Here is a 23,303-nt window from a genome sequence, read left to right on the forward strand (position 1 = left end):
GCAGGGGTATTGATTTGATAGGAAAACAAAGCTTGGCAGACATCATTTTATGCGTCTCATGGCAAATGGTATTGATTACCACGGACAACCACCAATAAAGCAAGTGATACCATCTCCTGTGGGCCCCCATATGATATATAATGAGAGCAGATTTGAGATTTTGATTAATTTACTCTGCAAATGAAGGCTTAGGGTATTACCCAATGGTCATAACATGCTTTATCCCATGGCTAAAGAGAAACCCATGAAACTGACATGATGGGAAGCCTGGAGCGTTGTCACTGACTATTGTCCAAGATGAACCAAAACTCATGAACTTGGCAGGCTGAAGCCTAATACTTGTTTCTGAAGTAGTTTGCTTACTTGGGCTCAGTTGAATGAAATGCGTAAAGATGTCCTCGATTGCCAGGACAAATCCTGCAGCAGCAGGCCAAGGAATTTGATGAAAAGCTTATACAGATGCTGAAATTCCCTGGTGATCTGTAAAAAGCCCATTACCCTGCTTGTACTGGGTTTGCCCCACTTGCACTCTTGACAGTTACTGGGTCCTTAATTTCAGTGACCATCACCTTCCATGTGATGTGTTTGCCAATTTTCATATGTGCCTTGTGCACACCCAGATGACCTCCACATAGTAACTGATGAAAATAGTGAAAATAGTTAAACACTGCTGGCATCAGACTTCAAGTCAGCCATTTCTTAGCTTTCCTGTGATACTTAGTTCAGTAGCACAGAATCCTCTTTTCTTACAAATATCCACTTTTCAGATTACCCTCTCTCAACTCCCTCTGGATGCCCTGCAGGCGATCATCCTTCTCCTGTTTCTGCTCATTACTGTGAAAAAAGGCTGGAATTTCACATTGAACTGCCACAGTCAACTGGGTGCAGGGAACCGCAGCCCCCTACACAACTGCTGATAGCCTAAAATCAACAGCCAGCTGTTCTTCCTCATCATGTTTAAACAAGCTGTTTAGGGTATCTGTCACATGGTTCTGTGTGCCCCTAATATGCTTCATGTTGAGCTGGAAGCTGAGAGCCATACAGCCCAGTGAGCTGTTCTTTCAGTTTTGTGTGGATGGGCCAGCACCTAACTTAGAGTGTGATTGTCAGTCTGTAATTGAAATCGCTTATTCTCTACAGAACTTGAATTTTTCCAATGCAAACAACAAGGCCAAGGATTCCAGTTCATACATGACAGTATTGCAATTCTGAACCTCCTCTTGTTTGAAAACCACAGTGATCTCCAAAGTTGACATGTAAGTCTGAACTATAAAGGGAATATTAAAGTCCAAAATCCCCAGTACTAGACTATTACTTAATACATCTCTTAATGATTTGAAGGTAGCTTGCTGACTCTTGCCCCATTCAACTTTCATGCTTTTCACCTCAGCTGATTAAGAGGAAGGGCTAATCCAGTGAAGTTGTGAATGAATTTTCTGAAGAAATTTATCATTTAGACAAAATGGGCCATGTCCCTTGTATTGCATGGTACAGGGAAATTGTGTATGGCACTAGTCCTTGATTGGTCAATGTTAATCTCTGTTTCAGACACCATGTGCCCTAAGAATGATATTTCATGCCTTTCCAACATTATTTTGCTAACTGAGTCAAAACATCCTTTAGTTGTTCAAGCTGTTGGTCAAAGGTAGTGCTATACATGACCACATCATCTAAGTAGTTGTACACAGACTTGAACTTCACATCACTCAGGACAGAGCCCAGCAGATGGGATAAATGGGATAAAACAGCAGCTCAGGTGGCTAAGCCAATGGGGATCCTATTAAATTCATGGAAGTTTTGATCAGTACAAAAGGTAGTTATCACTTCAGATTCTTAGTGCTGATTTCTGCTGTACAATATCCTCGACAGATGTATTGCCCATATCTCACACTCTGCGGTGCAACGGATGGATGTGACTACAGACTATAAAAACACAGGGTTGTAACATCGAAGGGTCATACATTTTTAAGGTTTTACATGAAATACAAAATAACATTAGCAGGAACTCATTTGCAGCAGTTGTTTTAATGGTGGGATGTATTGTAAATAACTTCACATTAATCTTAGTCTGAGGAACATAAAACTGATGATAAATGCATTTACTTTGCTTACAAACAATTACCTTTTTCGGAAAGCATTGCTAGTAGTGAAGATATCATCATACGGCCATAGTACACAGGGTGTAGGGCGATGATGTTTTGTACGTGGAGAGATATAAAGGATGTACAGCAAGCAGGTAACACAAACGGAAGGACTGTGATGTTTATTAGCGTAAACTAATGTTAGTGTCTGAAATAAACTTGACTTCATCTCATGTAAGATGATAAAACTTCAAAAGCTTAAACAGGAAGTATCTGAGCTGGACAGTACGAAGATGAAACAACGTTGTTTTTAATCAAGTAAAAAGTGTGTGTTCACATTGACTAGAAAATATCTTTTTGGATGTGATATGTTTGAACAGCTATTGCAAATGTAAGTGCATGTAAATGCCAAGGAAAAAGACAACAATACACTGTTTCTAATCAGTGTGGTAAAGTTTTGTAGTTGTGATTTGGTTTTCGAATGGACGGACTGTCGATTTGTTCTACATATTAGTTGATATATTGTTGCAGTCTAGATTCAAAGCAGCAACCTGTGTATACTATCTTATAATGATACCATCTTATGATATTCAACATTCCACCTCTCTACCAACCAAGCTACCGAATGCTGTGTAAGGAAGTGGGTATAACGATAATTTTTACTAAGAGTTTAATTTCATTGACTGACACTATCCTCCTTTTAACAGTGGAAAAGCATATCTAGGAGGTAAATTAATGTTAACGCCAGAGTGTAAGACATTTTTAATTAAGTAAGGGAACTTGGGCATCAACAAGGTGGCATTTTGTGAATGTAACTACTATTTACAAACCTTCCCATTCTTTGAAACATTCGAAGAATTGGACTGATAGTACAAGAAATACCCAGCTGTGTTAATGAAACTAATAAAAATGATCAGAATATTTCTATATTTGATTTGTAATTTTTCAGATTATAAAATTAAATCTATATAGGTTAAGATGGAACTATTAGACTAGAGAAGAAATCCAAAGCTGTAGAACCCTGAATGACTTCAGCAAACTGTTATGAAAACTAAAGAAACATCTGAATAGAAGGAAAACAGCTCTATGAACATTAAGAGCTCAGAGGGCAAGGAAGAGAAGGCTTAAACATGGAAGGAATATGTAAAAGAGCTATCTCAGAAAAAAAACTTGAAGACTAGAGAAGAAATCCAAAGCTGTAGAACCCTGAATGACTTCAGCAAACTGTTATGAAAACTAAAGAAACATCTGAATAGAAGGAAAACAGCTCTATGAACATTAAGAGCTCAGAGGGCAAGGAAGAGAAGGCTTAAACATGAAAGGAATATGTAAAAGTGCTATCTCAAGAAAAAAAACTTGAAGCCATAATTATGGCAAGGGATGAGGAAATGTGTGAAGGTAATATTAGTGAAGTATTTGACAGATCACTGAAGAGAAAAGTGTGAAATCATAAAACTGTCAACAAAGAGGGTCGTTTGAACACCACAGTGCTTTACCTGGCATGTTCTCCTGGGAGGTGGTTTACCAGTCCCTTCCACTGTCTTTTGAAGTAACTTATACCAGCAGCTATAGGGGGACCTACAGTTTAACATTGACTCTGAACCAAGGTGCAACTCAGCATTTTTAATTTTAGTAAACATTATCAGATGCAAAAAAATGGTTCAAATGGCTCTGAGCACTATAGGTCTTAACATCTGAGGTCATCAGTCCCCTAGAACTTAGAACTACTTAAACTTAACAACCCAAGGACATCTCACACATCAATTTCTGAGGCAGGATTCGAACCTGTGACCATAGCAGTCGTGCGGTTCTAGACTGAAGTGCCTAGAACCGCTCAGCCACACCCGTCGGCTATCAGACACAAGTGATAAGTGACATATAAAAATCCTAGGGCAAGATGAAAATCAAACCTGAGAGTTTAGATTTATAGTCTGACAGTTGGTCACTGAGTCTTCAACCCACAATAAAGAAATATGTGATAGTCTCAATACCAAGAAAGGCAGGTATTTACATATGTGATTATTACCAAGCCATCTATTCAATAAGTTATGGTTGTAAAGTATGTAAAATATCTACAGAAATATGGAACGACTGGTAGAAACAGATCTGGGAGAGGACAGTTTTGTTTCAGGAGAAATTTAGGAACCTTTGAGGCAATATTGATCCAGAAAGTAGTTTGAAGAAAGATAAACCAACATGAATAGAATTTGTAGCTTTAGAAAATGCTTCTAAAATAGTAGGAATGAAGAGTTATCCACATCTTGTATAGACGCCAGACTGCAACTACACTAAAACATAGTATACACTTTTAGAAGATTCCAAATCATTCTAGATTTATTTTTGCGAAAGTGAACATGGAGTACATGAAATGATTACATTTACAGGTAAGTAGTGCAAGCAGTTTTGTGATACCAGGTATTGACCCATGCTGAAACACCCATATTAGTACATGGTGTAGCATGCATGGACAGCACTGCAGACACTGACTCTGGCATCCAGTCAGTCATACATTTGGTAAAACTGTCATAGGATACATTATTCCACGCCTACTCGACCTGTTCATGTAGTTCTGCAAGAGTTGTTAGCTGAAAAGTCACTCAAGTCACTTCTCTTCCCACCATATCCCATACGTGCTCAACTGGAGCCAAGTCCAGAGATTGTTATGGCCATGGAAGTTGCTGCACATCTTGCAGGGCACATCAAGTTTCATAGGCAGTGTGTGGAAGAGCATTATCCTCTTGGAACAGCACATAACCTTCCCCTTGCAAGAATGGCAAAAGAACATCTCGAACAACATTCTGTATGCTATGAACATTCTGTATGTAATGATGACTGGTTACCATCCCATCCAGAAACACCAAAGTTGAATGAGAGTTGTAGCTTATCACATCCCAGACTATGAGGCCTGCACAGGGGCCAATGAAATTTGGGCAAATGCACTCTATGAGGGAGCACTTACTAGGTCTACATTGTATATGCAAATGACCATCACTTGCATGCAAGCAGATTCTGCTTTCATCGCTGAAGACCACACAGCATGCCATTCCACCTTCCAAGTGACCCTCTGATGGACCAGTCGAGCTGTGCACATCAATGCTGTAGCATGAGCGGAAGATGAGCTAGAGATGTGCGGCCTGTAATTCCACTGCTAATATCTGGTTTGCAATAGTTTGTATTGACACATCTGGGCTCACAAGCCCTCTTATCTTTGCTGTGGTTACTATATGATCTGCCACTGCTGTCCTTACAAGACGATGGTCCTGGTAGGCATCTGTGAGCCTTGGATGTTCAGAGCCCTATCTGTGGGTGTGACAATGTTTACACAACCATTGATAGGACCATCATTACACAATTTACACAGTGTGCTGAATTTGTATGGTAATTCTTCAAAAAGGATCATCCCACCACTCAGAAAGCGACAATTTGACACCTTTCAAACACACTGAGTTGGCTATAGGAAGCACAAGTGTACCTATGTGGCACTGTTGCCTGATTGATTCACACATTTACACCATACTGAGCCTTCTGGCTGTGACCATTCCCTATTAAACGGTAGACTTAAGTGGCTGTCTGGTAACTATGCCATTACTCAATCTGTTTGCAGACAACATTGAAACCATCTCAGTGTATCTCCTATCCCGCAGGTGACATATGCCATCACTGGATCAAAATTGGTGTCGTCTTTCCAGGTGTACTATTTTTTTTCTGATAGTGTATAAAAACTGAAGGACATGAAAGGGAAGCGCTAATGGAGTGGGAGTTGTGGCCTATACCCTATATTGGGAATCTGTATGGAGAGCAGTCAGTAAAGCAAAGTCAGGAGAAATTTGGTAAAGGAATTCCAGATCTGGGAGAAGAAAGAGAACTTTAAGTTTCGCTGATGACATTGTAATTCTGTGAGAGATGGAAAAGGACGTGGAAGACTGTACTGGCTATTGTACATGCAAAAATTTAAAAAAAAAATGATAATTCATTCTGACCACACATCAAGATGACATTGATTTAAAGCCAAACATTGCAAAACATGGTAAAAAATGTATGTATTTTGAATTGCTAATCACAAATATTTCACAATATTGCATGATCTTTTAAAAAATAAATAATTCTTTTTTTCTTTAAATGTTTATATACTTATTGTATGGTGTTAATAAAGAGAATTCTGTGGAGTTGTGGGAGTGTCAGTTGAAGACAACATAAAATAATATGTTTATATCATACATTTCCTGTTTCAGATGATGTTACAGTATCTGATGATAACAGTTTGACAATAATTGCTGCCTCACATCAGAATTCTGGTCTTTACTCATGTGTTGCAGAAAATTCAGAAGGATCCGATCAGAAAAATGTGGTAATTGATGTTCTGGGTAAGTGAATGTATAATTTATTTCCATAGCAGTTCATACATTGAGTATTAGTAAGATTGCCATGTGAAACATGAACATTTTAGCATAATGATACAATGTATATTAGCAAGCTGATGTGTCATAATGTAGAAGCAAAATGTGAGTACCTTACTCATGTACCTGAAGGCAGACAAGGACCTGTAAACAACCATGGAAAAACTAATATTAAAAACTTTATAAAGTTTCTTTCTTGAGAGTAGGATAGATTTTAGTATTACAGAAGTGAATGAATTAACAAAACAACTGTGAGAAATAGCATTTCAAATATTATGTGGAAGAGTGCTGATACGAGAACAGAGATACAGTGGACATTTGAACTAATACAATTTTCAAGGCACTTTCATGTTAGCCATTATTCTCTGTCCAGTAGACTCAACTGAATTTATAAATCCTGTTAATCCACTGAGCACTAAGTATTAAGGTGGTATTAATGAAATTCTGTATTATGTTTGTAGTTCCACTGTTTGGATTAGGTAAATGGAACATAAATTACACTGGGTGCTAAGTGCACATGATACTTCATTGCTCATTAATGCATATGGTACAAAGAAAATCTGACATGTTGACAAGCTAGAAGCCAACTGCCACAACCAAAGAGTTCAACTCACTGCTTGCTGCCTCCAGGTGTTATTAAAGTATCAGCAAGGCATGTGCTTCCTCCTTTGTTAGATATTTGTAATTCATCAATATCAGGTTGTATCTTCCCACAGCAGATATAAGCAAAGGAAGTATTACCTCTATATAAAAAGATGATCAACAATGTGTGAGGAACTATAGGCTTGTGTCACTGGTATCTGGTTTTTCAAAAATTATTGAAAAGTATTCACACAATAGCTGACTGCATTATTCAATAAAAATAATATTGTTCCTGGATATTAACGTGATTGAGGCTAAAGCACTTTATCATAACAGGTACTTTCACCTTGATAAACTATATCATGAAAGCAGTTGGCAACCACATAGAAATATCTGGGTTACTCTTAGATGTAACGAAACATTTGATGTAGTTGATCATTCTCCTGAGTAAGCTTGGACAATATGATTTAAGAGGCATGCTGAATGATTGGATGAAATTATATTTGGATTATCATTCTCAGGTGTCTGGTGGTAGGGAAAAAACTCCAAATTCACCTTTCAGCACCATGTGTATAAATAAAGACATTGTGTTGTGTAGGGAACAATTTTAGACTGATTTCTTTTTTTGTTATACATAAATGATTTGCCATAGCATGTCAAGGATTCAGAGCCAGTGCTATAAGTGAAAAACGTCATTCTATTGATCTAAGGGAACAACAAAGAGGAATGGAAAAGTTACGGCCAAGGATGTTATGTAGGTTGGGTGGGCAGTGGAATCCTACTGCCGTGAGTGAGGGGAGGGGGGGTAGAGGGGGGGTGAAGAGGATAGTAGGGACCCTGTTTTTCATTTCATCAGCGCACAACAAGAGGGAGCCAAAACTGTGGCATAGAATGTGAATCAGTTGCTACAGTTCTGGATGGTACTGAATCAAAAGAGGGATTCCCCTTTGTGGCTGGAAAGGTGTGTGTGTGTGTGTGTGTGTGTGTGTGTGTGTGTGTGTGTGTGTGTGTTTGTGTGTGTGTGTGTGTGCATGTGTGATGGAAGGTGACTGGGGAGACAAGGCACATGGTATCTGTTTCTGGACAAGGTGGAGAGGGTAATTCCAGTCTGTGAGAACCTTATTATATTTGGAGAGGGAATCAGAATCAGAATTTTATTGTCTCATGACATAGATGTTAAATCATTGCACTGGATAAGGTTTGAAAACCTGAGAGCTAAAAGATGGGAGACAGCGTAATATGCAAGACTGAGGTTACTGCTAAAACTTCATGCATGAGTTAATAAGGACAAAAAGCTAAGTGCATTGTGTGTAACAGAGGTGGGAGGAGGAAGGCAAAAAATAGACAATTTAGAAAATGAAGGATGTAGGAAACTAAAATCTGTGAAGAAATGGTGACACCGAAGAAAGTAATGGAAATTAAGGCCAGGTGGGTGGTGAGAACCAAGGACATCTTGTAGTGCTAGTTCTCACCTGCAGGGTTCTGAGAAACTGGTTCTGGTGGATGAAACCAGATGGCACATGCGGTGAAACTGGCACTGAGGTCATGTCTACCACATTGTAGAGCATGCTCTGCAAAAGGATATTTTGTCTGGCCAGTATACACCTTCTGCCTATGTCCGTTCATCCTAAATTATAATTTGGTGGTAGTGTTGCCAATTTAAAAGGCTGAACAGTGCTTACAGGACAGCTGGTAAACAACATGTATCATTTAACATATAATTGTATATGTTTTTCCAGTTAAAGGGCTGGTAAAGATGGTGGTAGGAGAGTGCATAGGGCAAGTCTTGCAGTGTGGTTGATCACAGGATTAGGGTTGCCATAGGATATGGTGATGGGTGCAGAAAGAGCATAGGACTAAGAGACATATTGTGGAGATTGGGAGGGCAACAAAAAGCTGTTCTTGGTTGTTATACAGGTGCACACACACACACACACACACACACACACACACACACACACACACACACACACATACATTGGGTGTCCATAATTGAAGTTCAAGTTTGAAAATGCTGTAGAAGCAGAACCACTGCTCAGAATGATGTTATATTTGAACATCAGATTATTGATGCAGGGGGAAATGCCATGGAAAAAAAGGTTGATGAAAATATGATCAATAGATGATGTTTACAGCATAAGCATCAGAATATGCACAGCAACAGATGCATGGCCCATGGCATTTCCTCAGTTTGCTTCCAAGATGCCCAACAGGACTGTCCCTTGAAATGTAGTGCACTGCTGGTAATGCTCTCTAACAAGAACAATGACTGTGTGCCAGTAGCCCTGCAGAAGTCCTACTCAAGGGTATGAAACAAGGCATTGGTCTCCTGTCTGCTAATGGTCTGGAGAAAATGATTCAAAATTGGAAAAGCCAGTTTCCTGTGAAGTGCAATGTGCCAGAAAGACAAACATTCACTCTTGAATTTCTTGCTCACATGGAAGAGAACAATGAATGGCCACAGAACATTCTGTGGACATATGAAGCCCATTACCATCTTCAAGAACATGTCAATATGCACAACTGCAGAATATGTGCAACAGAAAATCTCCACACACATCAACCAGTGCTACTTCATTCAGCATATGAGACTGTATGGTGCTGCGTGTTGACAGCAGGGCTGTATTTTGAGGTGAGTGCTGTGAGCATGCTGGTAAACGCTATGACAGTCTTTTGCATATCAATGTCATTCCAATCCTTGAGCAGCATGCTTGTGTGGGTAGGTTTTATGCAAGATGACACTCCTCTATATATTGTATAGCCAGTGATATGGCTGCTTCAGGGGCATTTCAGAAATGTTAAAATTATCAGCAATTATTTCCTTATAGCCTGACTATCCAAATCACTTGATCATAATCTGTGTTAAATTCTGGCTGTGGGGTTACCTGAAGGATGTTGTGATCAGTGCTCTAATGACAAATGTAGCTGAACTGATGGCATGCATTGTGGAATGCATTCTGAACACAACTCATGAGACACTCCAGTCTGTCATGGAACATTCTGTTTCTTGATTTCAGCTTTTGGCACATAACTATGGACAGCATATTGAACATGTCTTGCACCAGTCTCATGACAACTACAAACTGATATCATTTTGCATTTCACACATCTTTTGACTTCATCAAATTTAAAAACATATTGTTCCCATCTGATGTTGTACAACCTAACCTTGGCTGATGGGCTTAGCTAACTAACACTCCCAAAACTATTGAAAGGGAAACTTGTGCAGTCATGCACACTGAACACTACGAATGGTTTAATATGCAACTCGAACCATAGGAACCGAATTGTGGTTCATCTCTGATTTTTAGATGACCTCATTTACATTAAGATGCTTACGGTGCCATCCATTTGTAATATTTCTTTTTCCATGACATTCCCCCTGCATCAATAATATGCTGTTCAAATTTGACATTCTGAGTAGTGCTTCTCTTTCTACAGTGTTTTAAAACTGGGACACATTTTCTGTAGTGTTTTGGCAGATATTTACAGTTTCTTTTTGCAACATGTAGCTGGAGTCAGCCCAAAGAAATCCTGCTCATTGTGTCTTTTGTATGTCACCCAGCATCACTAGAAAGAATTGGTTTGTGTCCCATTACAAAGTAACTTATTTTTAAAGTGGAATTTTACATGCCTATTTGATAGTGTGTATTACTTTTTTTATCAGTATGTATTAACAGAAACAGTAAAACTTGAGGAATAATCTGTACTCCAGCAGTGACTGAGCAGCACTTCTGCATGTTGGTAGTAGTCAGCACGGGAAAGAGTGGTGCATTCACTACTGGAGTACCGATTATTCTTCATGTTTTACTGTCCTACTTTAAAAATCTTTTTGGTTTACCTGGAAACAAACCAACATTTTCTGTTGCCACTGGGAATCATATGAAAGGTGTGATGAGCAGGATTTCTTTGGGATGACTTCAGGTACATATTGTAAAAAAACAAATAAATTGCAAACATCTGCTAAAACAGGAGAGAAAATGTGACTGATGACTGTTAGGAGAGACACTCATATTATCCTGCTCAAATGGTAAGATTTTGATTAAAATATTCATCAGCAAAGTAGTAGCATTTATGTACCAGAGTGCTTTATCATTTCCTTTTTATTGACTTTGTTTCAATCTTTCAAAAATATGTCTTTTTTAGCTTATTGCATATTTTTGTTCACATATATTGTGGGGTCCATGCAGAAAGACTGAGTCTGTATGTAGGAATCATGCAAATTTCTTTGTTCCTATTTTCACACCTGTGATGAAAATTATTTGATCATCACTACAGATCTGATGACCGTGAGTGGCTAGACATTATGGGAGGGACATCTTGGTGTGGAATGGGTGACAGCTGTTGAAGTGGAGGTACTGTTGGTGGTTGGTAGGTTTGATTTGGATGGCTATGTCAGTACCTCGGAATACATAAGACCTACCAACCACCCAACAGTACCTACACTTTGACAGCTGCCACCCATTCCACACCAAGAATTATCTTCCACACTAGCCAACCATGGTCATGTTATCTGTAGTAATGAGGTGTCACTCTCCAAATATGCCAAGAGTCTTACTGAAGCCTTCACAGATTTCATAGACTTGAATTCAATGACAGTTTGACAGCCTGCATTATGTGGATTTTTCCCACAGACACCAGCTTTTCTAAATTGTATAAGTGAGAACTTTCCCTGTTCCTTCCCTTTGGTCCTGTATCCCCCTTCACTCTTCCTCATCCTTTTCTGCCTATCCCCTTCTATGCTCACACTCCAGCCTTACACATGCCATCGCAGCAGTGCAACTGCTTAGTTCTTTCCCCTTCCCAGCTTCTCCCCCCCCCCCCCCCAAAAAAAAATTCCCTATCATCCTCCTCATTTATACCTCACTACCCATCCCAGTAAAGGTCACTGTTTACCTCAGATGCAGTCACTGTTGGGCTATTTCATTGCTCCTATCTGTCAACCAACACCTCTTGTTTATGGTTGGTAGTAATCTATCCTTTTCATATTGTTGTTATTCCATTCCAGATTTTCTGTTGTTTGATTTTGTCAAAAAATAGATTCATATGAAATAAAAAAATACATATCGTGCTTGTGCAGAATTAATGGATGATCAATCTGTAACCATCACTATTAAATTAAAACAGAACTTAAAACAAATTTTGACCCAAAATTTATTTTACTAAGTGCTGTCATGAAAAAACCAGTCTATTAGTACTCCTTATTCTTCAAATAATTCATGTCCATCTTATTAATCTGCAGCAAATTTAAGATGATTTGAAAAAAATTATAATCTGTGTCATTAACCTACTGATACCACAAATGCAAAATTTATTGGAACCTCAAACTGTGTTATATTATGTGTGCACTTATGTTAACTGTACTTATGATATTAAAAAGGAAAACACATACAAGCTTCTGCAATATTATATTTATTTGATCACAGATCAACTTTTGGCTCCTTAGGCCATCTTCAGGCAACAACTGAATGTTACAAACACAGATGAACGTGATGTGTGATTTACACAGATATTGTTTGTACGGAAGATACAAATATAACCTATTGTTCACATAGGAAAACATTACATTTTTTTGTCTCATAGAAATAATTAGATTAACTAAAAAGTGGAGAGGCAAACAAAGTTTTTATATGGAGAAACATTTAACAAGTGATGAAAAATAAGATGAATTTATAGTCTGAATCTAGCATTTGTAACAAAAACTTAATTTAACTTATGGGAGAAAAAGACATCAAGTCTGATTATTTAATACTAAGCTGGCATTCTGTTTCATGTGTTTGTTGGTTTCCAGTACGATGGTATCCAGTATTTCCAGTAGGGCCATTTTTCTGCTTTTCTTAACAGACTGTAAAACTTCACATTTTACATCATATGAATGGTTTCTGGTTAAAAGGTGATCCGCCAAAGTTGAATCTTTCTTCTTTAATCTCCAGCTTCTCTCATTCTCATATAACCTTATTGGCACAGCTCTGTCTGATAGATGTTTTGAAACTGATTGCAAATGATTTTATGCACACCATTCTGTGCCAAGTATTCCACTTTGATTTTATTATTGAATAATTTTTTACACATCTTTGTATTACAAAAAGCAGGTCCATATTTGTGGAACTAACTTTTTTGCAAGATTACCTGTAATGTTGCCAATATATGGGATTTTGCACAAGGTTTAGTAACTACTGACTGACTGCTGTTGGCCCATAAACAGAATTGATGTAATTTTACATATATTCATTTTTTGTAGAACAATATCAGTCATGGTAAAACTATAACCATTGCTGGAAGTGATATGTTTGATGGTATGTGGTTCTGTTTGGAAGGCTGATTCATGTAATGGAACAAATGTGAGGTGATGTACCATTGACTGGAAAGCTGCATGTTTCTTGCTGTGTGGATACTGGGAGCTTACAGGGCTTACCATGTCTGTAGTTGCATTGTTTCTGTAAATGCTGAATAAGTACCTTCTTGTAATAATACCCAGATTAAGGTTGAAGAAATTTATGGAAGAGCCTTACAGCTTCATTGTAAAGAGAATTTTTGTATGTTGCCAGCTTAAATGTTGTAGTAAAGTATCTAATTGTCTTGTGGTACTGGTCCACAAACACAGCATGTCATCCACATATCTGAATAGGTGCTTGATTTTGAAATTCAGTGTCTCTTTCTGTAAGAAAATTTGTTGAAGATCGTCCATGAAAATTTCAGATAGTATAGGATTAAGTCGTGAACACATAGCTAGGCCATTAGACAGACTTAATACTTGTTTTCGAACTGGATGTAATGCTGTTTTACACACATTTGAGTAGCATTGATCACATCATGTAATTGTGCATGATTCACTTTGGATTTGCACTAAAGATCTGTTAATATGTTTATTCATTCATGAGTAAGAGCTTTTCTAAACATGCAAGTGAAACTGAATGGTATTAGTTTAGAGCTGGATGGGATTTGTATGTATTTAATTTTATCAGCAATAGAAGTAGAACTTTTGATACAAAACTTAGGTTTCAATTTGGTTCTCTTTAATGATACAATCTAGCTTTTTCACTAGTAGATAACAAGGAGCAGAAAAAGGTGATGCTACTTGGAGTATTGGAAGATCATCTTTCTGTGATTTAGGTAAGCCATATAATCTAGGAGCCGTAGGATTCATATTAAGTACCATATGGCTATTGATTTCATATATAATTTTTTCACATGATTTGGTCATGGTTTTTATTTGTACATTGAAAGCTGCAGTTAAATCTTTTTGTAGATGTTAACCTGACAAGGAATTGGTTTGATAATGTAATCACCTTTGTTCAGAAGAACAAAACTGTTTGATTTATTAACTTTGGTAGCAATGATATTGTTGTAGACTATTTTCTACTTAAACTCGCTTAACATATTAATTTCATTGTGTGAGAGTTTACTAAAAGCAGCATCACCTAATATCTTTTCCATTATCTGAATCAGCCTTCCAGCCATAACTACAGATCATCAAACATTGCTTCCTGTAATGGCCATAGCTCTACTCTGATTGATAATATACTATGAAAAAAGGAAATGCCTAAAATTACACCACTTCTGTATGCTGGTCAACAAAAACCAGTCAGTAGCTAGAAAGTGTGATACAAAATCCCATATATTGGTAACATTTCAGATAACCTTGCAAAAAAGTTAAAAAAAATTATTCAATAGTACAGACTATTTGCAGTCCTTGTCACAGGGTGGTGAGTATAAAATCACATGCAAGCACTATGAAAAAGTATATGTTGGTCAGTCAGGCAGAGCTGTGGCAATTAGCCTATCTGAACATGAGAGTGTAGTAATGCTTACAAGTAAGTATGCCAATAATTACACAGTCACTTTAATACTGGTAACATGAACACATTCAATACATCATCCTTTACACAGCTGAGTTGGTACAAATAAGGCATACAGTATTCCATGAGCAGAGTGAAGTTAACAAGAGCATAAACCATTCGAAACTGAGAGAGAAGCCACTCTGCTGTTGGATTATATAGAATGACATGTGACACATTTCCAAATGGTGGTGTTGGGTGGCAGCTGTGTGCACCATTCTTGCAGTACTGTCTGAATATGCCTTCCCCTAGCAGTGGAGCTTAGCCACCATGTGCCAACATGAGCTAGTTGAATTAATATGTGACAGGCTGGCACCTAGCTTCTTGCTGACCTAAGGGATGGCAAGTTGCTAGAGCGATCGAGGCGGTAATCTCAGATTACCAAAGTCCTCTCCCTTCGTCAGGGTGACTGTGAGGTGATACCAACCCTCCCCTGTAGCCTGGGAAATTGCTTTCCACTCAGGGAGGCAACAAATGTGTCCTCTGATGTGTTGCCAGTTGTCATTCCCCGTGGATCACAAATCTATCAGCTGGCACTGAAAAGTAGAGCCAGAAGTGACCCGGGTATTGATGGCGTCATCGCAGCTGGACATCCAGGGATGTGATCCTGGCTGCTGAGGATGCCAATGCTGGAACTGGATCCATGGGGGTCAGTGTTGAAGGAGGAGGACCAGATGCGTGAAGAGAGGGAAGCAGTGTAGGTGTGCATAGAAGCTGCGAACGCTGGTCCGCCACTCAGTGGCAGAGTTGATTTCAGTGGAGGGTCATCAGCCTGTTCTCCATCTGCAGTGTAAAGACCTTCCACCTGCACTGGTTACAGATTCTTGCCAGAATTCAGAGCTGAAAATGACCTAGTGCATGCACCCCGGTTGGCATCCCAGTTGCATAGCAACACCCTGGGAAGGTGAAGGGTGAGTATCAGTAAATTCAGCACCATGCACAGCTGTCACCTATGCAGCAGTTCTGCCAGACCCTTCTCACCAATGGACATGGACCTGTACTGAACTGAGGAAATGTGTAAGTGTCTTTTTCACCAACTCGTTGCCACTGTTATTTTTCATTTGAGTCTTGAAATTGCATATGAGGTGATCTGCCTGCTCATTTGACTGACGGTGGAAGAGGGGTGTATGGACATGGTGGATACCATGCTGTGCACAAAAATCTTGAGAAGACTAAAAATTGAATTGTGGGCCAATGTCAGTTACCAGGCTGTGGGGCATGCCTTTGATGCAAAAAAAATGTGAGTGGGAGCCCCCACCATGCATCCACTGTGGTGGAGTGACAGTTGAAAAAGTACAGAATGGGAAGTGAGCACTAATGACCTCTAGACAATAAGCATCAAAGAAAGTCCCCACAAAGTTGATGTGATTATGTTCTCAAAGTGATGAAGGCTCAGGCGGCAGTGAATAACATTGTTGGGGAGTGGCCTGATGAACTGCACACTTAGGGCAAGCAGTGATTAATTTTTCAGTCTTATGATTGATCCCAGGCCAGCTGATATGTCGGTGAGTCAGCATCTTCATCCACAAGATGCCCCATTGACCACAATGCAGGAAGTGAAGAATGTCTCCAGAGAGATGCCAGAATGACCACCTGTTGCACAGCATTTTCTGTAGACAACAAATAACACTATCAACAAGTGTGAGTCTATGCCATACCACAAAAGAGTTGCATTGGAATGCTGAGACGTGGTGCAGAAATGAATTTGATATTTATACCTACTAAAGAACATAGCCCACTGTTGAGTCTAATGTCTTTCTTATCCAGCAAGTGTGCTACTGGACTGAAGAGAGGATCGAATGGCTTGTGATCAATCACCAAGTGAAATTTAACCTATATAGATACACATGAAACTTCTTGACAGCATAAATAACTGTGAGGACCTCTTTTTCTACTTGCAAGTAATTTTTCTGTGGGACATTAAGCATCTTAAATGCAAAAGCAATAGATTTTTGTGAACCATCAGCACATCAACATTATGTTGAGCCAACATGACCCCCATGTCATACTGTGATGCTTCTGTAGCAACCACAAGCTGACACCACAGCTGATGTGTGGCTAGACATGGCAGAATGAAACCATCTTTCAGTTCCAAAATGCATGGTTGCAGGCAGGAATCCAGTCAAGTGATGCACCCTTCTTAAGTATTTGATTTATGGGACGTGGAACTATAGCCACCTGAAGAAAGAACTTATGATAATATGCATCTTTGCTGAAAAATTCTTGGAGCTCCTTCACATTTGTTGGGTGTGGAAAGGCCTCAATAGCTGCAACGTGACTGCTGGTGGACTGAATCCCTTGGTGAGAAATGGAAGTTGGAAAAAATATAACCTATCTAAATTATATTTAAGACTTGTGTTGCATAATATCTGAAACTCTGAAACAAAAGACAGAAGTTACAAAGATGGTTCTCAGTGGTGGGTGGTAACAGTGTCATTAAGCTAATACATACAACAAGAAATCTTGTGTGTAAGTTGCTCTAAATAACATTGAAAAATGGCTGGAGCTCTAACAACTCCAAAATCCAACCAGTTTTATATGTAGAAGCCATATGGTATATTGATGCCAAGAAGCTGACATGATTCTTCATCAAGCAAAAATCCAACCAGTTTTATTGGAGAAGCCATGTGGTGTATTGGTGACAAGAAGCTGACATGATTCTTCATCAAGCAACATGTGTAAATATGCTCCTGACAAGTGCAGTTTAGAAAAATACTGTTCACTCACCGATTTCACCTCACGTTTGTCCAGCCGAGAAATAGGGTATGCATCGACTGCTGATTCGGAATCAGCTGTCACCTGTCACCTTAAAAGCATTATAGAGACAGAGCTTGCCCACTTGTTTCTTGATAATAGCTAGCAGCATAGCCCATTGGTTGGAGGAGATTGTTCCATGACACCTGAGGTTATCAGCTGATCCCTCACTTGAGCATAAAGTGAGAGCAGCATTGCACTGTGTCCCACAACTCATCTATAATTGTAGATTAGTACTTCCTGTACATTATTTGTTCATTGTTGGTCTTGTTTTCCTCCATGGAGTTTGTTGCTGGACCCATGTCACTCTCCTTGTATCAAGAAATACTGAATGGTAAAAGGGTTGTTATTCAGGTAACTTTCAATACATATTCCAATAAATGCAGTTACTAGTCCTTAAAACAGATACATTTGTCAGTATTTCCACACTCAGCACTAATAACATATAATATTTCTGCCTTTGTCAATACTCTGAAACAGTGTCACATCCCTTTGCAACAACTATTCTGCTGAGAGCATCAAATCTGCCACACATTCCCATCAAGTTTCGGTATCTCCCTTTCAGTAAACAAGAATAGTGATCTTGTGTAGATGTGTGAGTATTGATAATAGTTGATGGTAGAACTTTGAAACAATTAATAAAATGTAGTTACATGAATTCTAATGATATGCTTTAACAATAATTTAAATATGCAGTCTATGTGGAATAATCATTTCTAAGAATGTGTATATATATGAAGATTATTTTCATCAAACTGAAAAGATCGATACTCACTGGTATCACATGTTTCTTATTATATTATTAGCTTGATTGCATTACGTAGGGCATCAGATCAAACACTAAATGCACTGAGTCAGTGATTATAAACCCAAATGCCATAAAAGCATCCAAGCCAAACAAATTTTCTATAAATCCACTGGCCACTACAAGGCATTTCAATGGCCAGACCACCACCTTGTAAGCAGTCTGTGCTGTAAACTGTCTAAGAAGAGGAAGCTGTTGCCAATTGTAACTGACACGATGGCCATGACTTCCATCTCTGAAGGCGTGTGGGAATGTGTGTGTCAACTATCAACCATTGTCTATGTGGACAGTGTCCATTTCCAGCTAAAACATTGAAGTTCCACCCCCAAGTCCAATAAGACTAATGGGGTTGCTTCCTGTATTGATAAAATGGCTCTCTCCCAGAAATTGTTGACAGAACCGACTGCAGGCCTTTGGTGCAGAGCCGGATAGAGGGTCTGAATCAGAGGCTCAGACAGTTTTGCGACCGTGTTGGCTGCAGATTCCTTGACTTGCGCCATGGGGTGGTGGGGTTTCGGGTTCTGCTGAATAGGTCAGGAGTTCACTGCACTCAGCTGGCGGCTACACGGGTAGCAGGGGTTGTGTGGTGTGGACTGGGTGGTTTTTTAGGTTAGATGGCCTCGGGCAAGTACAGAAAGGGCAACAGCCTCAAAGGGTGTGGGGCAAAGTCAGGACATGTGGGGACCAAGCAGCAATCGGTATTGTAATTGTAAACTGTCAAAGCTGCATTGATAAAGTACCGGAACTTCAAGCACTGATAGAAAGCACCGAAGCTGAAATCGTTATAGGTACAGAAAGCTGGCTGAAGCCAGAGATCAATTCTTTCGAAATTTTTACAAAGGCACAGACAGTGTTTAGAAAGGATAGATTGCATGCAACCGGTGGTGGCGTGTTTGTCGCTGTTAGTAGTAGTTTACCCTGTAGTGAAGTAGAAGTGGATAGTTCCTGTGAATTATTATGGGTGGAGGTTACACTGAACAACCGAGCTAGGTTAATAGTTGGCTCCTTTTGCCGACCTCCCGACTCAGCAGTATTAGTGGCAGAACAACTGAGAGAAAATTTGGAATACACTTCACATAAATTTTCTCAGCATGTTATAGCCTTACGTGGAGATTTCAATTTACCAGATATAGACTGGAACACTCAGATGTTTAGGACGGGTGGTAGGGACAGAGCATTGAGTGACATTATATTGAGTGCACTATCTGAAAGTTACCTCGAGCAATTAAACAGAAAACCAACTCATGGAGATAGCATCTTGGACCTACTGATAACAAACAGACCTGAACTTTTTGACTCTGTAAGTGCAGAACAGGGAATCAGTGATCATAAGGCCGTTGCAGCATCCCTGAATATGGAAGTTAATAGGAATATAAAAAAAGGGAGGAGGTTTATATGTTAAGCAAGAGTAATAGAAGGCAGATTTCAGACTACCTAACAGATCAAAACAAAAATTTCTGTTCCGGCACTGACAATGTTGAGTGCTTATGTAATAAGCTTAAGGCAATCGTAAAATGCGTTTTAGACAGGTACGCTCTGAGTAAAACTGTGAGGGACGGGAAAAACCCACCGTGGTTCAACAACAAAGTTAGGAAACTACTGCGAAAGCAAAGAGAGCTTCACTCCAAGATTAAACACAGCCAAAACCTCTCAGACCAACAGAAGCTAAACAATGTCAAAGTCAGCGTAAGGAGGGCTATGCGTGAAGCGTTCAGTGAATTCAAAAGTAATATTCTATGTATCGACGTGATAAAAAATCCTAGGAAGTTTTGGTCTTACGTTAAATCAGTAAGTGGCTCGAAACAGCAAATCCAGACACTATGGTATGATGATGGCATTGAAACAGAGGATGACACACGTAAAGCTGAAATACTAAACACCTTTTTCCAAAGCTGTTTCACAGAGGAAGACCACACTGCATTCCTTCTCTAAATCCTCGCACAAACGAAAAAATGGCTGACATTGAAATAAGTGTCCAAGGAATAGAAAAGCAACTGCAATCACTCAACAGAGGAAAGTCCACTGGACCTGATGGGATACCAATTCGATTCTACACAGAGTACGCGAAAGAACTTGCCCCCCTTCTAACAGCCATGTACCGCAAGTCTCTAGGTTAACGGAAGGTTCCAAATGATTGGTAAAGAGCACAGGTAGTCACAGTCTTCAAGAAGGGTCATCGAGCAGGTGAGTAAAACTGTAGACCTATATCTCTGACGTCAATCTGTTGTAGAATTTTAGAACATGTGTTTTGCTCGCGTATCATGTCGTTTTTGGAAACCCGGAATCTACTGTGTAGGAATCAACATGGATTCCAGAAACAGCGATTGTGTGAGACCCAACTCACTTTATTTGTTCATGAGACCCAGAAAATATTAGATACAGGCTCCCAGGTAGATGTTATTTTCCTTGACTTCCGGAAGGTGTTCGATACAGTTCCGCACTGTCACCTGATAAACAAAGTAAGAGCCTGTGGAATATCAGACCAGCTGTGTGGCTGGATTGAAGAGTTTTTAGCAAATAGAACACAGCATGTTGTAATCAATGGAGAGGCATCTACAGACGTTAAGGTAACCTCGGGCATGCCACAGGGGAGTGTTATGGGACCATTGCTTTTCAAAATGTATATAAATGACCTAGTAGATAGTGTTGGAAGTTCCATGCGGCTTTTCGCAGATGATGCTGTAGTATACAGAGAAGTTGCAGCATTAGAGAATTGTAGCGAAATGCAGGAAGATCTGCAGCGGATAGGCACTTGGTGCAGGAAGTGGCAACTGACCCTTAACATAGATAAATGTAATGTATTGCGAATACATAGAAAGAAGGATCCTTTATTGTATGATTATATGATAGTGGAACAAACACTGGTAGCAGTTACTTCTGTAAAATATCTGGGAGTCTGCGTGTGGAATGATTTGAAGTGGAATGATAACATAAAATTAATTGTTGGTAAGGTGGGTACTAGGTTGAGATTCATTGGGAGAGTCCTTAGAAAATGTAGTCCATCAACAAAGGAGGTGGCTTACGAAACACTTGTTCGAACTATACTTGAGTATTGCTCATCAGTGTGGGATCCATACCAGATCAGGTTGACAGAGGAGATAGAGAAGATCCAAAGAAGAGCGGCGCTTTTCATCACAGGGTTATTTGGTAACCGTGCTAGTGTTACGGAGATGTTTAGCAAACTCAAGTGGCAGACTCTGCAAGAGAGGCACTCTGCATAGTGGTGTAGCTTGCTGTCCAGGTTTTGAGAGGGTGCGTTTCTGGACAAGGTATTGAATATATTGCTTCCCCCTACTTATACCTCCCGAGGAGATCACAAATGTAAAATTACAGAGATTTGAGTGCGCATGGAGGATTTCAGCAAGTTGTTCTTCCCACGAACCATACACGACTGGAACAGAAAACGGAGGTAATGACAGTGGCACGTAAAATGCCCTCCACCACACACCATTGGGTGGCTTGCGGAGTATAAATGTAGATGTAGAACACAGTGCGTCGTTTCAAGCCACCCTGGGAAAAACACATCAGTATGCTAATAGAAAGGAGAAGAAACCGAGAAGATGAACGGTGGATGGTATCACTTAATTGAAACATAGAAAACTAAGTATTAATTAGTGAAAAGTGAAATTCTGTTCATAACTTGCTTTTTAAACTTAAATTTATTGTTTCATTAATGTTTCAAGTGTATTTTCAAATGATGTTGAAATTTGTTGTTCTTACTGGAGGTATAGTAACAGTTAATAATGACTAACGTGGCCATCTAGAACTGAATTCCTAACATCTTGACATAGGCAACCAGTGCATATGACTTCATGTCATAGATGGTAGTGATTGAGTGGACTCTGATGACACAACAGAACGTCACGGAGATCCTTCTTCCTCATCTGTTATGTTTCCTGCGATAGAACTGTGGTGCTGTTTTTCAATATCACACCACATGTCTATGAAGTCTCTGAGTAATGAGTTATTCCTATGCACTTCTCGCCAACTGAACATTTGTGAGGCCAGCTCAGTCGTCAACACTGTCCCAGTTCCAGCATCCAGTATATCAACGATCAACTAGTTGCAACAGTCGTGGGCCAGCTTGCCTCAGGAGGGGATGCAACAGCTTTATGTACTAGTAAGTGAACTCCTGCTGCCAAACTGTTTGTACTGAAAGACGAACGTTTTGACTGTCGCTGTGATGCGCATCGGATGGACCAACCATGAGGCAGATCGCTCCCTGTGAACTCAGAGACTAAGAAGAATCTCTTGTGGAATGGAATAACGATATAAATAAGGTATGCCTAGTAAATGAGTCCTCGGTGTTTGTTCTTTCAAACAGGATTAAAAATTCAATGACTGATACAGTGTTCATCTAACTACTGAAATGAAATATCTGCCCAAACTGACCCCAATTTACAACAATATTCTCTATGAGCACATACAAGAGCATGCTGAAGACTAATGCCTCTGAATTTTTATGTTAAAATTGCTACAGCTTATTAAATAAAAAATGTTATTAAAATTCTACATATTTATCCATCGTGTCTACACATCGTGGAATGGAATAACGATATAAATAAGGTATGCCTAGTAAATGAGTCCTCGGTGTTTGTTCTTTCAAACAGGATTAAAAATTCAATGACTGATACAGGGTTCATCTAACTACTGAAATGAAATATCTGCCCAAACTGACCCCAATTTACAACAATATTCTCTATGAGCACATACAAGAGCATGCTGAAGACTAATGCCTCTGAATTTTTATGTTAAAATTGCTACAGCTTATTAAATAAAAAATGTTATTAAAATTCTACATATTTATCCATCGTGTCTACATATTTATTTCTCAAGGTAGTCACTC

The 23,303-nt window shown here is 39.2% G+C and overlaps 1 protein-coding gene across 1 annotated transcript in view; it reads left to right on the top strand.

Annotated features, from left to right (window-relative positions):
* LOC126298209 (hemicentin-1-like) overlaps positions 1–23,303 on the top strand; it is a 748,827-nt gene that overhangs the window by 401,842 nt on the left and 323,682 nt on the right. Inside the window, exon 29 of the mRNA XM_049989513.1 lies at positions 6,314–6,445. Coding sequence (XP_049845470.1) covers positions 6,314–6,445 — 132 coding nt within the window. The remainder of the gene's footprint in view (positions 1–6,313; positions 6,446–23,303) is intronic.

This window comes from Schistocerca gregaria, chromosome X, assembly GCF_023897955.1.
Source record: "Schistocerca gregaria isolate iqSchGreg1 chromosome X, iqSchGreg1.2, whole genome shotgun sequence".
Classification (NCBI taxonomy): Eukaryota; Metazoa; Arthropoda; class Insecta; order Orthoptera; family Acrididae; genus Schistocerca; species Schistocerca gregaria.